A 14,260-nucleotide genomic window follows, 5' to 3' on the forward strand; every position below is an offset into this window, starting at 1 on the left:
CAATATGGCTGTATATCATCACTGGTGGTACACTAAGGCCCCTGTCAGTGCTGATATACCGCCATATCGCACTGCTAAGTATGTGATATTGCTCATTTGTACAGCACTTTGATATTTGAAACTTTGCAGACCTTTTGCATTCACAAACAGTTACATATCACAAAAGTAATATCCAAAATAACACAATAGAGACACTCTAATATAAAACTTTATTTTTCAAACTCTTTATCTCTTATTAAAAATGGATTTTCTCTCCTCTGTCAAAATAAGGCCAGTGTTTGTGAAGCTCAGGTGCTTTCCCTTTGTCCAGTCAACAATTATGTTAGGTCTAGCACAGGTTTATCATTCAAGCACTTCAATGCCATCTCAAGTTAATTTGTGGAGCTGCTATCGAACTGATTCCTTCATTCCAACATTCAGTTGCTAATTAAACATATAAAAGCTAAATATTTAATGCATTTATGTGTGGTTTCCTTTGTAGGCTCTCGGGGGACTGAACACATTTCAAATACACTTCAACTGAAACAACAGTAATTATCATTGACGTTCATGCACATTTCTGTTATTGTTTCTTTTTTTTCGTCCCAAACTATTATGCAGTGCATGTATACCCTTTGAGACTGCGTTAATGATCTTATTTTTAATTAGTAAGAATACAGCGTAATTGAAAATGCATGAACCTTAGACTCAGGGCCATGCAGCCACAGTCTATTGAGAATAAAGGAGGGATGATGATGTAATTCCACTACTTTTCAAAGAAAGAGAACACAGCGTTAAATTATCCCTGTAAAAATGTCATTAAATCATTGTATACAGGTAAAATAGTGAGTCTAAGCATGCATTAATAAATCAAATGAATCGAATGAAACTTCTTTATAGTATACGTTTTTCAAGCAAAGCAGCCAATTGTAAGTATCCCAGCAAACCATTTTGTGTTTAATAGACATCTAATAGACATCGAAGTCGCCTTGGCTAAAACAAGGCTAATCTTGGGCTGTGAAAATCTAATAGACATCTAAGAATAGCCCAAAACTATGTGTAGTGTGTAGTCATTCATTTCTGTTTATTTGATGTCTATTAGTATTTTAGCCTAAATTTAGCCTTGCTTTTGCTAAGATGACTATATGTTTTAATGTCTATGAAACATCTATTAGACATCTATTAGATGTCTATCTTTTAAACACAAAAAATGCTTGCTGAGTAACTGTACGGGGTTTTAGCTGCCCTGTACTTTTCATTTACACAGCGGATGATCTGCCAGCTGCAACCAAATATTGGGAAACCTCCATACACTCCCATTAACATACAAACACTACGGCCAATTTAGTTAATTTAATTAACTTATAGCACATCTGTTTGGACTGTGGGGGAAAACGGAGCACTCAGAGGAAACCCACGCGAACGCTGGGAGAACACACAGAAACGCCATCTGACCCAGCTGAGGCTCGAACCAGCGATCTTCTTGCCGTGAGGCAACAGCACTACCTACTGTGCCACCACGTCGCCACCCATAGTAATATTGTAAAAATAAAAAACACAATATATTGCTTGTTAAAAGTATAGAATATAGACATATATACTAATTAAATAAGAGAAATTGTGTTATTTATATAAGACCCTCTGCTTAAATTGGGTCTTATCACAAAAATTAAAAATCAATTCTTCATTTTTTTTCGTTTATTATGGGTTCCTTGCAAGATTATGATAATATTTCCAGGTCTTAAATTTGAATCGAGAATGAAAGGTGAGTTGTAACACCTAAAGTGTCCTCCTCAAATATACATTTTGTGGAAAGATTTTTTATGAGCATATTTAAGTTAAGGTTTGTGATCTTGCAAAATGGTAGAGCAGGTGTCAAATTGGTTTAATGATCAATTAGTATAATTTATAGGATTATTTTTTAATAATTTGATGAAATCAGTAAACACAAAGAGGTAGAGACATACGCAGTGTTTCATTCAGGTTATAAACCTCACATGTCTCTGTCTGCTAATAGTGAACCATTACGGATCTATTTTTAACTCCACCCTACACCAGTCTCTGAGTCTGACACACCTGCCAGATCTCTGAAGGAGGAAACGTGGAGCAGATCGGCTGAACCGCTCCAGCCGCTAAATCACTAAAGGGCTGCGCGCCCGTCACCTACCTTATCAGCGCCATACATTTACCAAGAAGATTTTGGCTTTTTCTCAAATTTTGCCAGGAGACAAACACCAGTGAAACGGGACTCCGTTTTTAGAATGCTTATAAATCTCGGCGCATTCTGGAAGGGCTTTAAATGCAACACACCCTTGGGCGCGCGGCGGAGAACGCCTGTTACGCACGAGGCGAGCGCGCGACGGGCACATTTCTGAGCCGTTCATTTAAAGGTTTGAACTTTGAAAAAAAACACGACAGTGGCTTCTGGAGCGAGCTTTTCACCTGATGGATCTTTAAGAAACTCCGCTGCGGTGGCAATGGGGCTGTCATATGCTAGCGGGACCGAGAACAGATAACTGGGGCAACTGAACATCTCATTGTTTTTTTTTTTCAATTACTCTTTTTTTAGCGTACTACATATGAGACCAACAACAATAATCCCACCCGAGACAAACTCACAACACTAGCTTTATAAGACTTCGAGATTTGCAAAACACAGCCTTTGAGGAGGTGAGTGGATGTCTTTAAAATGCCATGTGTGGGTGTTAAGGAGACGGAGCGTAGGGAAATCCGGTTTATGGCACCTGTTGTGAAAAGAATGTATGGATATTCATTCTACATGTGTTTATTGAGTTGTGTCCATTTAATTTTGCATAAAAGGTTTGGCTTCAATTTATGAATATTAATGCAAATTCGGACACGGTTCATTAGTTAGTTTGCTCTTTTTTGCTTCATTGACGGCTTTATGGGATGATTGACTCTTATGGTGGCAGGAACAAAGCGAAATTTTATTTTATTTTTTTCAGGGATGTCATAATAAAACTCTTTAATGGAAGTTTACGATGAACGTTTTTGTGTACAGTGTGATCTTAATTATACATTTTTGCATAATAAAGAACATTTTGTGGAATGATGGTTTCATGGTTTTTAAAGGTTCCTTGAGGAGCCAGCTATGTCAATATATTACATTTATTTTAAAAAAGGGTGTAAGTCAACCTAGTTTTTACAATTAAGTAGCCCTTAACAAATGACCGATTGACCTGGAAACCTCCTTGCTTAGTTTTGTGTTTGGTCACTATAGGTGAGCTAATAAAAGGTCAACAAATTTAATACAGGAAATTTTCACAATAATATTTTGCCAGTCGTTATCTGTAAACAAAGTCGGGTTTAAAAAATGCCATGCCAGCGATGCTAAATCTGTTTATATTGTGGTCGCTCATTCACGTTAAGAGCAAGGTGTTATTTGAAGGACTAGTGATGTATGGCCCATGTGAGTTATGGCTTGTCACTCCGGTCTCCAGGGGCGCGGGAACTGGACGCTACAAACCGCACTCGGAGCTCATCACCTCGGCGGTCTGCATGAGAGCGCGTGCGGCCATAATTTCGCTAGTGTTTTAAGGGGTCTTTAGCGAACGACGCATTTACGTTATAGACATTAGCTTACTATCTATACTATAACAAACGATAATGGGTCCGGAAAAGTATGGTTTGGAATTGCCTTTGCGCGTTGTGGATGTGTCCGGTCCATCAACTAATAGCGAAGAAGAAACGGAGCTGCGCGTAGAGAGTCACTCAGAGGAGTGCGATCTGTGGAGGTAACTGTAGATGGGACATCTCATCAAAACGCCTTTAATTACCTAAAACGGGCATTGCTTTGTTCATCCTAATTAAAAGCTGTTGTTGAGGCGAGTGAAGTTTGCTGTACAGATGGTGAACTGGCACTGTGTGAATGATCTGTTCTTTGAATCATAATTAGTCGAAGTGTAAGGGACTGTTATCGCAGGGACCAAATAAGCAACAAGAAATCAAACCTGTAGCTTTACAAGCAGCTACTACAGATTCTGTTGAAGAATGGCGACTAAGTTCGTAATATTTAGATTGTGGCACGTTTTCTTTCTTTGTTACTTTTATTTGCTTCAGTTTTAGTGTCTAAATGTGATAGATATATTCAAAGCATGTACTTGGCTGATGTCCACTAGGCTGGATGTTATGAATGAATTGGATTTTCAGATAGAAAGAAGTAACAGATATAAGTTGCCTATTCTAAAGATATTTTACAAATCTTCTTTGGTGTGTTATTTTACTTTATTTTATCTTCATCATCTCTTTAAGCTAGTATTCAGCCTTTAACTTTGCATGCATGGTTTATGTTGATAAAGATAATTCTTGAACCATACTGTACTTTTAATGTGAATGTTATCATTATGAACACTTAGTGTTAAGTGCTTCACAGCATGCAAAGGGTCCCTGGAGCAGCTGTGACATTTCTATGATGTAACTTCACTCACAATGTCAGATCTTTCACTCCCTCTTTATCCTCAAAGGCTGCACATTTTAAAGTCTGGCATGTTTCTTGTGAGCCGAACCTTCTATTTTTGTGTTTTCATCAATCTGCATTTCCAGTCACCTTGTGAAGGTCATATAGTTCTGTCTTAAATGCCATTCAGTGAATTATGTGCCAGATTTCTGTTCGTTACCTTGAATAATGTTTTGAGCACAATGGTTGACCTTGTGAAGGGGCATCCTTGCTGTTGTGGCTCATTTCTGTTTGCAGTTGCTTAATGAACTGGCTTGCATCATGCATCACAGCTTGGTGTTGTGTCTGTAGCCCAAATGCCACCGAACCCTCTTTAAGAGGTCCTGGATCAGAGCCAGGGGCAGATGTGCAAAAGCAAAAAGCCAAGATATAGCACATGCTCCTCACGACATGTGAAAACCCCACACCTTTTCTGGTACCGGTCGATGAGTCTGTCCCATAGGATCCCATGAGTCAGACCAGCTAAAAGGCGACTGGAAAGAAGCCATTAATGCAGCATCATATGTTATTTATCATGCCAACAATGGATGTCACTTCCTTTCAATCTCTCATTGTTTCTTTATCTTGTTTCTTTGTTAAACTATTAAATAAACGCTCCCTGCCACACTAAGGGCTTAATGCGATGGCAGCTTCGTTCAATAACTGTTCACATCAGCATTCACACGCTGCCTGTAAATTAGATATGGGCCAGATTAGGATTTAAAGGACTTTAGAATAGCATGTTTTTCAAGGTTACTCATGGAAGCCTCAGCATAATGTACATCAGAATCTGTTTCCAAAGCAACAACATACAGTACAATTTGGCCTTGCTTCTGTGTAATTTGCATGTTTGTTAGGAAGTAAATGCCAAGACAATTGAACGCCTTGACAGCATCTTCTGAATGACCTTATGTTGTCTTTTAAAATGCTTTCATGTTAAATGTTAATCATTGTTAATATGTTTTTGTTCAATTACACCCTTTTTTTTTTGCATTTTAAGGAACACTGTACAGTATAATAAGCTTTGTAAATAGTTCAAAAGCTTGGGGTCAGTATGATTTTTTCTTTTCCAAAGCAGTCTCTTATGTTCACTGCTTTGGTCTTTATTTATTTGATAATAACACTCTAAAACAGTAATATTATAAGAGTTACTTATTTTATGAATTACTAAAGTTTTCTTTAATACTGCAGTACATAAATTGAGTGCCAGGGTATTTGGTGGTTCATTCCACTGTGGCGAATGCTGATAAATCAGGGACTGAGCCGAAGGAAAGTAAGTGAGTTTTCTTTAATAAATTCCTGTAATGAGAAACATGATCCTTTCTTATAAGATGATTTCCTGATTAAGATGAAATCCATTATCATTTTCATGTTGGACATAGTTGTGTTGCCTAATAACTTTGTAAAGACCATGATACTTCTTCAAAGAACCATGTATTCATAGTTTAAAAATCTTTCATTATCTAATCTTTTGCCTTATGTGGAAGCAAAGGTTAAATGGATGTCAAATGTTCTTTATGGAACATTCATTCATTCATTCATTCATTTTCCTTCGGCTTACCTCCATTATTCATCAGGGGTCCCCACAGCGGAGTATACCGCCTACTTATCCAGCATATGTTTACACAGTATGTATACACAGCTGCAACTCAGTACACTGGGAAACACCCATTCACATGTATACACTATGACCAATTTAGTTTATTCAATTCACCTATAGCGCATGTCCTTGGACTGTGGGAAACTGGGGCACCCAGAGGAAACCCAAATGAACATGCAAACTCCGCACAGAAATGCCAACTGACCCAGCCGGGATTTGAACCAAGACCTTCTTGCTGTAAGGGGATGGTGCTAACCACCTTATCTTCTCTTTATGGAACCATTGATGCCAGTTACAAATAATGATTTTAGTAGAATAGAACCTTTCCATTCCATTTAAGCGACAAAAGTATGTTAGATATTTTTAAAAATGTTCTCAGCATTTTTTCTTAGTGTACATAATATTTTAAAATCTCATTAAAGACTTTTTTGTGGAACTGATGGGATTTAAAGGTTCTTCATGAAGTTATCCATCTTTATTTTTAAGAGTGTGTTTGTATCAGCCACACAAGTCAAGTTGTAAAAGTAAACTAAAGCACCCATCAATGGCTCTGTAAAAAAAAAAAAATCATACTGCACCCAAAGCCACTGTCAGCTAAAGCCTGTGTTAATATCTCTGGTAATTAAAGTAGCACAGAGCCCTGTTGTACAACTAGGGTTCATCCTTGATGAATAAAACCAAAAATGACAGTTCCCTCCTCTAATATTGGCACCCTGTTTAAGCACAGAATGCCCGTGAAAAGGCCTGTATTTAATCTGTAATTTTTTAAATCAAAATATTAACCAAAAAAAGGAAAATGATTGAGTTTGTTTTAGATGAGAGTAAAGGTTTTGCTTTCTTTTAACACTTTCAAGCTATTTGTGGTGTTGCAGGTGATGCCAGATTGTAGTTTTGGAGAATTTCTGACTCCAAGAGCCAAGTAACTTCTGCAGTTCTGAAGGTTAATTCATAACACATACAGTGGTGACTAAAACTCTTAAATTATTGCTCTGATGGTGGACATTTGCAGTGTTTTTGCAGTTTTCCTATAGCCACTTCCTATTTTGCAAAGCCCTTTAGCTAGAAGTCTTTGCTCTGTTCTTTGCTCTTCTTTATTGTGATGAATGAATGAGTGAAATTGGCTTGTGTCTTACATCATATTATTATCTTTGAGAAGTAGAAAAGCTGAAGGTGATCATAGTTGAACAATTTCTTCTTCCTCATCGCTCAGGTGTACTAAAAATGTAAAATATTATTTGTTTAATTATAGAAGTAGCAGTTGTGACAAATTGAGTTTTTTATGTTGAAGCTGCTGTGTTTGTGGTGGCTATGTGGTTAGCATAATTACCTCACAGCAAGAAGGTCACAGATTCAAGTCCTGGCTGGACCAGCAGGCCTTTCTGTGGACCTTGCATGTTCTCCCGTTGTTTGCAGGTTTGTCTCCAGGTGGACCAGTTTCCCTAAAGATATGCAGTGTTGGTGAATTAGATCAATTAAATTGACTGTAGTGTGTGAATAGAAGAGTGTGTGGGTGTTTCCCAGCACTGAGGGTTGTACTTTCAGTGCTGGGTTGTAGTTGGAAGGGCATCCGCCGTAAAAAAAAATAATTCATTCTGCTGTGAAGACTCCTGATTAAAGCAGGGAATAAGCTGAAGTGAGTGAGGGCTGTGTTTGTACTGTAACTGTACTGTAATTGTTGTTCTCAATAAAAAAAGAGTTTATTTTATATGTTTTAATCAAAAGATCAGAAGATTAAAAATTAGAGACATATTTTTAAAAGCCTCCTTTGCTCATATTGACCAGGGATGCCAATATCAGTGAAGAGCACTTCTCGCTGTTTGCTCTGTCATCTCCATGTAATTTGCCTTTAGTTCACATTCTGTTCTCAACAGAGGCTCTGTGTGTCTCTGAGCAGAATTAATCAAGGATTCTCTTTTGTAACTTTGAAAAAGCTTTGGCGTGGTGCTTGTTTTAGATGTTTATACAGGTATAAAAAACTCAAGTCAGTGCTTCATTTTAAAAGCATCACAAGACCAGAAATGATTAAAACAGATCAGACACTCGAGACACAATTAAACCTCTGTTTTGCAGTAATTCCAAACAAAAATCCAAAACCTGTGGAAAATTTTGCATCTTTTGGCAGGCTGCTGGAAACAGCTTTAATCCATAAACATTTGTGCCACTACATTATACGAGCAACTTATCTACTTTGACACTGTCATTGTTTTGCTACATAATAGGCCTGGGGTCCGTTCTTCGTACGTGGATTACTCAGTTAGCTGGATTTGGATATTGACGATTTGACATGATCCAGGGGTCCGTTCTTCGTACGTGGATTACTCAGTTAGCTGGATTTGGATGTTGACGATTTGACACGATCCAGGATCGTTTCGTTCTTCAAAGCTGATCCGAGAGTTGTTGTCATGGCAACAGTTCTGCTAGCTTAAACCTGATCGGGAGCAGGTTCAAATTATATAAACAGGATTAGATCGGCTCAGTTCAAGCAAAGATAATACAGAAAGTATGTTCCGAATTCTGATATTTTCTTACAGTAGTATATATACACTTGGGAAAATAATACATAATTTATATATATATATATATATATATATATATATATATATATATATATATATATATATATATATATATATATATATATATATATATAAGTTATAGTCATTAATAAAATAAATAAAGTTATACACATTAATAAAACGTATGCAATCTGCACCCTCGAAATTAAAGTACAAAGACTGCCACCTGGTGCAAAGAGAAAACTTATTGATATGAACTTTTTAGATCGCTTTAGAACAAATTGTGTATAATAGAAATGCACAATATGTGACTTTTTTTTAAAGCAATAATACATTTATGCAGTCATAAACATGTTTTGATAGTTAATATGTCAGTGATTTGATGCCTCATAAAAGTTGCAGACACCTTTACCAATATGAAAATGCTTTTGTAAACAACCAGTTATTCTTTATACACCGATTAAAAAATGGCTACTATAATAAAGCAAATCTTTTCTAAATGTAGAACTAAATAGCCTACATTGATTTGCATTGAAATACATGATAAATACTCTTGACACATGAAAGTGTAAAGCCTGCAGCTCACAACAAATGTGGAAGGTTATTGCGTGTCATATTTAACAAGCCGTTTACTGCTAATTTGACGTAATTTTGCTCACATGGATAATTGAATATTAATCAGATGATGTCATTACGCTGCTATGCCGTCAGCCAATCGTTGCATTGCTGATCATGATTTCGAGGATCGATAGATCTGTCCTTCACAACACACGCAGCGATCTCAGATCAGTTTATCCAGACATTCTAATCTGATTCGCGAACTTGTTTGAAGAACCAAATTAGCGAGAGATCAGTTATCAAGATGAACAGATCCAGGATCTGCCAAATAATCTTAGATCATTTAAGCGAGGTACGAAGAACGGACCCCAGGATCGTTTCGTTCTTCAAAGCTGATCCGAGAGTTGTTGTCATGGCAACAGATCTGCTAGGTCAAACCTGATCGGGAGCAGGTTCAAATCATATAAACAGGATTAGATTGGCTCAGTTCAAGCAAAGATAATACAGAAAGTATGTACCGAGTTCTGATATTTTCTTACAGTAAAAGTTATATACACTTGGGAAAATAGTAAATATTTTTTAACTATATATATAAAAGTTATAGTCATTAATAAAATAAATAAAGTTATACATATTAATAAAACGTATGCAATCTGCACCCTCGAAATGAAAGTACAAAGACTGCCACCTGGTGTTGCAAAGAGAAAACTTATTGATATGAACTTTTTAGATCGCTTTAGTACAAATTGTGTACAATAGAAATGCACAATATGTGACTTTTTTTAAAAAGCAATAATACATTTATGCAGTCATAAACATGTTTTGACAGTTAATATGCCAGTGATTTGATGCTTCACAAAAGTTGCAGACACCTTTAACAATATCAAAATGCTTTTGGAAACAACCAGTTATTCTTTACACCGATTAAAAAACGGTTACTATAATAAAGAAAATCTTTTCTAAATGAAGAACTAAATACATTGATTTGCATTGAAATACATGATGAATACTCTTGTCTTGACAAATGAAAGTGTAAAGCCTGCAGCTCACAACAAATGTGAAGTTACTGCGTGTCATATTTAACAAGCCGTTTACTGCTAATTTTATGTAAATTTGCTCACATGGATAATTGAATATTAATCAGATGATGTCATTACGCTGCTGTGCCGTCAGCCAATCGTTGCATTGCTGATCATGATTTCGAGGATCGATAGATCTGTCCTTCACAACAAACGCAGCGATCTCAGATCAGTTCATCCAGATATTCTAATCTGATTCGCGAACTTGTTTGAAGAACCAAATTAGCGAGAGATCAGTTATCAAGATTAAAATATCCAGGATCTGCCAAATCATCTTAGATCATTTAAGCGAGGTACGAAGAACGGACCCCTGTTGTGCTCACAGAATGAAAAAAATAAATAAAATCAATGGCTTGAAAGAATGAGCCCACAGTTACACATTTACTGTGACAACCCGAAACAAATAATCGTGAGGAAAAATAGCTTAAACCTAATATAATTGTATGAATATGAAACAACTGCATAAAAGTGAAAAATAAATAAATAAAAAATAAATAGTTTTTTTTATATATTAATGTGCTGTAATTTAAGAAAATACATGTAATTACAACAATACCCGCAAATAAAGAAAATATCTTCATCGATTTGACAGCATGCATGATGTTTTTGGGTCCATTTAAAATATTCCCATTAAGTGTCATGCTATTTGCATGTGTTGTGAGAATTTGCAGCACGTTTTCTTAATGTATTCACGTTGTGAGGATTTGAAACACTTTTTAGAGACATAAGATCTTTTCCTAATTTGATGGTGTTTTTTGTAATTGCTTGTTTTTTTCTTAAATTGCTTAAATAATATCAGGGTGTCCACTGAATCTTAAAAGGTCTTAAAATGTTTTAAATTTAAAAACTATATTAGATCTTAAAAAGGCTTAAATTAACTGAAATATTTTGTTGTAGGTCTTAAATCATTTTAAACTGGTCTTAAGTTACTTTTAACATGTAAAGCTACTCACTTCGGCCAAAATTTATCCAATAACCAACAATACATCTTAATAAAACTTGTTTTTTATTGCAGCTGTTAGAAATTTTTAAAGCAAATTTTTTTCAAATTAAATTTTCTAAATTTCTAAAATTCTAAATTTTCACTTGACATTGGTGGGGTGGGTGAATCTCCCCCCCCCCCCCCCCCATCATATGCTATTATTTATTTAACTGCTATTAAAGCACACTATTAATTAATCTTCTCTTCATACAGTTTATTAAGTTTTAGGCCTGTAGCCAAGGGTGGTTCGGAGGGTTCAAAAGACCAAAAGTTAAATTATTTTTATTATTTTTGATTTTTTCTTATTATTCAAATGGCCAAATTCTGACTAAAGAAAGTTGAATGTTCTGGCCAGTTTGTTATTTGCCTGTAGGCTTCAGTGTTTAATTTAAAACGAGTTTTATCAGATTTCTAAAAAAAATTAAAATGTAATGATAGATTATATTAAATTTGTACTTTAAAAATAAGTATCTTTTCATATTTTTAATTCAAAATTTTTATTATTTATAAAACTGTGATTTCAAATGTACAGTTTAAATGCACATTTGTAAATAAACACTTAAAATGGTAAAATAGAATGGTAAGCAATTTGACATGGTTAAATTTCTTTTAGTAGAAATAGAAATAAGGTGAATAACTGCTAAAAGGTTCAGTTTTTCTGAAAAAAAAACACCACTGTTAATAAGCTGGCTACAGGCCTTATAGTGTAATGTTTAAAAAAGTTTATTAACTGATAAAGAGATATCATATATCAGTATCACTGTATGCCTATACACAGGCTGATTTTTTTCTGACAAATTGTTTCAACTGAAATTGGACATGATACTTTGTTTTTATTGTTCATTTATTCGTTTTGCTGGAAATTAAATCTGAATTTAGAAATAGTTTTGAAACAAATCTTTGTGCTTAACAAACAAAATTAAATATGTATGCTAGCGGATGTCTTCAGTGGAATGCGTACAACACCGTTTCCTTATCCACGAGGGTAAAGGAGTAAAAATAAAGTAAAGAGAAATTGAAGAGGTCGAATGCAGGAGGATTATTCTTTATTCTCGCACTGCAGATGCTCTCTTTAACTGTTTTCTCATTAGTGAAGCGTTTAGTTCTTCCACTTACAAGGTCCGCCATGTAAATAGCAATTGTGCCATGGCACGACGCAACGGACGCTTTAGGGGAATGGGAGATGAGACTCTGATTGATTTAAAACACACCCATATCTCATTAAGAGAATAAACACAACCCTTTTAGACCATGCGTAAGGGCACAGAGCGTATTTTTCCATCCCTAAATTAGCAAAAGTGGATTCAGACACGCCCTTACTGCCTTTGCGCCATGCACTTTAGACTTGACATCTAGATCTTTAAAATAGAGCCTTTGGTCTTTACCCCTGTGTAAGTCTCAAATTTTATACTGAATAGTCTTAAAACAAGTGCATGTAAAAACACATTTTTAAAACAATGTTTTTGTCTTTTAATGTCAATTACTAAAAACAACTTCAAAATATTAATGTTTGGATTTTATTACAGTTAAAGTAAGAGAATATAAAAATAATTTACATTATTTTGATTAAAATTTTATAAAATTATTTTTTCACACTATAAAAATCTCTTTTTCTTTCCCTCAAGTAACATTCTGAACACATGAGCTGTACAGCACAGCAGTTTTTGTGGTTTGTGAATAAAGGCCATTTATTTCAAGCCAGACAGACCTATACAGTCCCATGTGACCCATTACAACAGAAGCTGGATTGTCGTGTGTGTGTATTTGTGTGTTTGTGCATTATGCTGGGGATTTACAGTCAGTGTGTGTATGTGGTCATTTAAGTTTTAAGTGTTTTCCTTCAAGAATAAATCTAAACAAACATGATGGCTGTAAATGTGTGTGCTTCATCCTTCTTTCAGGGTTTCTTTCAGAGTTAATTTCTCTTTTTTTTTTGGTGGGTTTATTTTTTGGTGAGTCTGCAGGGGCAGTCATGGTGTGTTCATCGATTCATCTTTTGTTTGTTGTTGTTTTGAAGGGTGAAGATGCCTTTTCACCATGTGAGAGCAGGGCTGCTCTACACAGACAACTATCTGAGCACGTCTCTGTCTGAAACCAGCGAAGAGCAGCTTGCCAACATCTCTACAGAGGAACTCGGCGGTGAGTCTGGTCTGTGTGTGTGTAAATGACTGATGTCTGTCTCAGTGTCAATGTCTGCAAGTTCAAAGAATATATGCTTAGAATGAACTGAAAGTCAGCGAGAACTTGATGTTCTTATGGACTTCAGTATTGCAGTATTTCTTTTGCTGTATGAAATGGAATATTGAATAGAGGGTGGGCTTACAAAACAAGCAACAGCTTAATTATTTACATGAAGATATAGCAACCTCATCTAAAAAAAGTACATTTTGCCAGTTTTTTTTTATTTCTGTTGTGATGAACCAGAAGTCATTGGATCCATTTGCAAGCTTTATTAAACACACACATACAATGCAACAATAAAGGGACAAACCAGGAATCAGGTTGTGAGCAAGCAGAGTTCAGGGCAGGCAGATAACGTTCACAGTCGGTGTAACAGGCTTGAATTCGGGGCAGGCAGATGTCCTTTTAGTTGGTAAATCGGGCAAGGGTTCAGAACACAAATCAATCAGAATAACAATGGGAAAACGCTCGGTGATGACTGCAGGGCAAATTAAGACTTCGCACTAAACATTGGCGTGAGTGTGGTTTATATGCGCTGGGATGATGAGAGGCCCCTGAGCCGCAATCAGTGACAGGCAGAAGGGCTTATGGGAGTTTGAGTCCGTGAGTCTGATTAGTATTCAGGTGATGGCTCCCTCTGGTGGTGCACAAGAGGATTGCCATCGCCCTCATATATAACAGAACCCCCCCCCCCAAACGGCTCCTGAAGCGAGAATGCACTTGACGCCGGGGTCTACCACGCTGTCGGGGGGCTGGTTTCTCTGGGAACCTTCAATGAAACTCTTCAGTAAGAGTTGGGTCTAGAATATCTCTAGCATTTACCCAGGATCGTTCAGACCAGATACGTTCGACCAGATACCCCTCCCAGTTCACCAAATACTGGAGGGCACCACCCCGGCGTCGAGAATC

At 36.2% G+C, this 14,260-nt stretch overlaps 1 protein-coding gene across 8 annotated transcripts in view; it reads left to right on the forward strand.

The window, feature by feature from the left end:
- The window catches only part of caln2 (calneuron 2), an 84,968-nt gene that overhangs the window by 1,568 nt on the left and 69,140 nt on the right, over positions 1 to 14,260 (forward strand). For 4 of the 8 annotated variants that reach the window (XR_015520372.1, XM_087301384.1, XM_087301387.1 and 1 more), the window contains exons 1-2: positions 3,427 to 3,734; positions 13,188 to 13,309. Coding sequence is in view for 7 of the 8 variants with exons in the window: in XM_087301384.1 (XP_087157510.1) it covers positions 3,607 to 3,734; positions 13,188 to 13,309 (250 nt within the window). In the remaining variant the exon portion in view is untranslated. Of the gene's footprint in view, positions 1 to 2,060; positions 2,650 to 3,426; positions 3,735 to 13,187; positions 13,310 to 14,260 lie in introns of those variants that run through there. The other 4 variants (XM_087301385.1, XM_087301389.1, XM_087301386.1 and 1 more) reach the window with 2 other exon arrangements.

The sequence above is a fragment of the Danio rerio genome, chromosome 21 (genome assembly GCF_052040795.2).
Source record: "Danio rerio strain M-AB ecotype USA chromosome 21, GRCz13ab, whole genome shotgun sequence".
Classification (NCBI taxonomy): domain Eukaryota; kingdom Metazoa; phylum Chordata; class Actinopteri; order Cypriniformes; family Danionidae; genus Danio; species Danio rerio.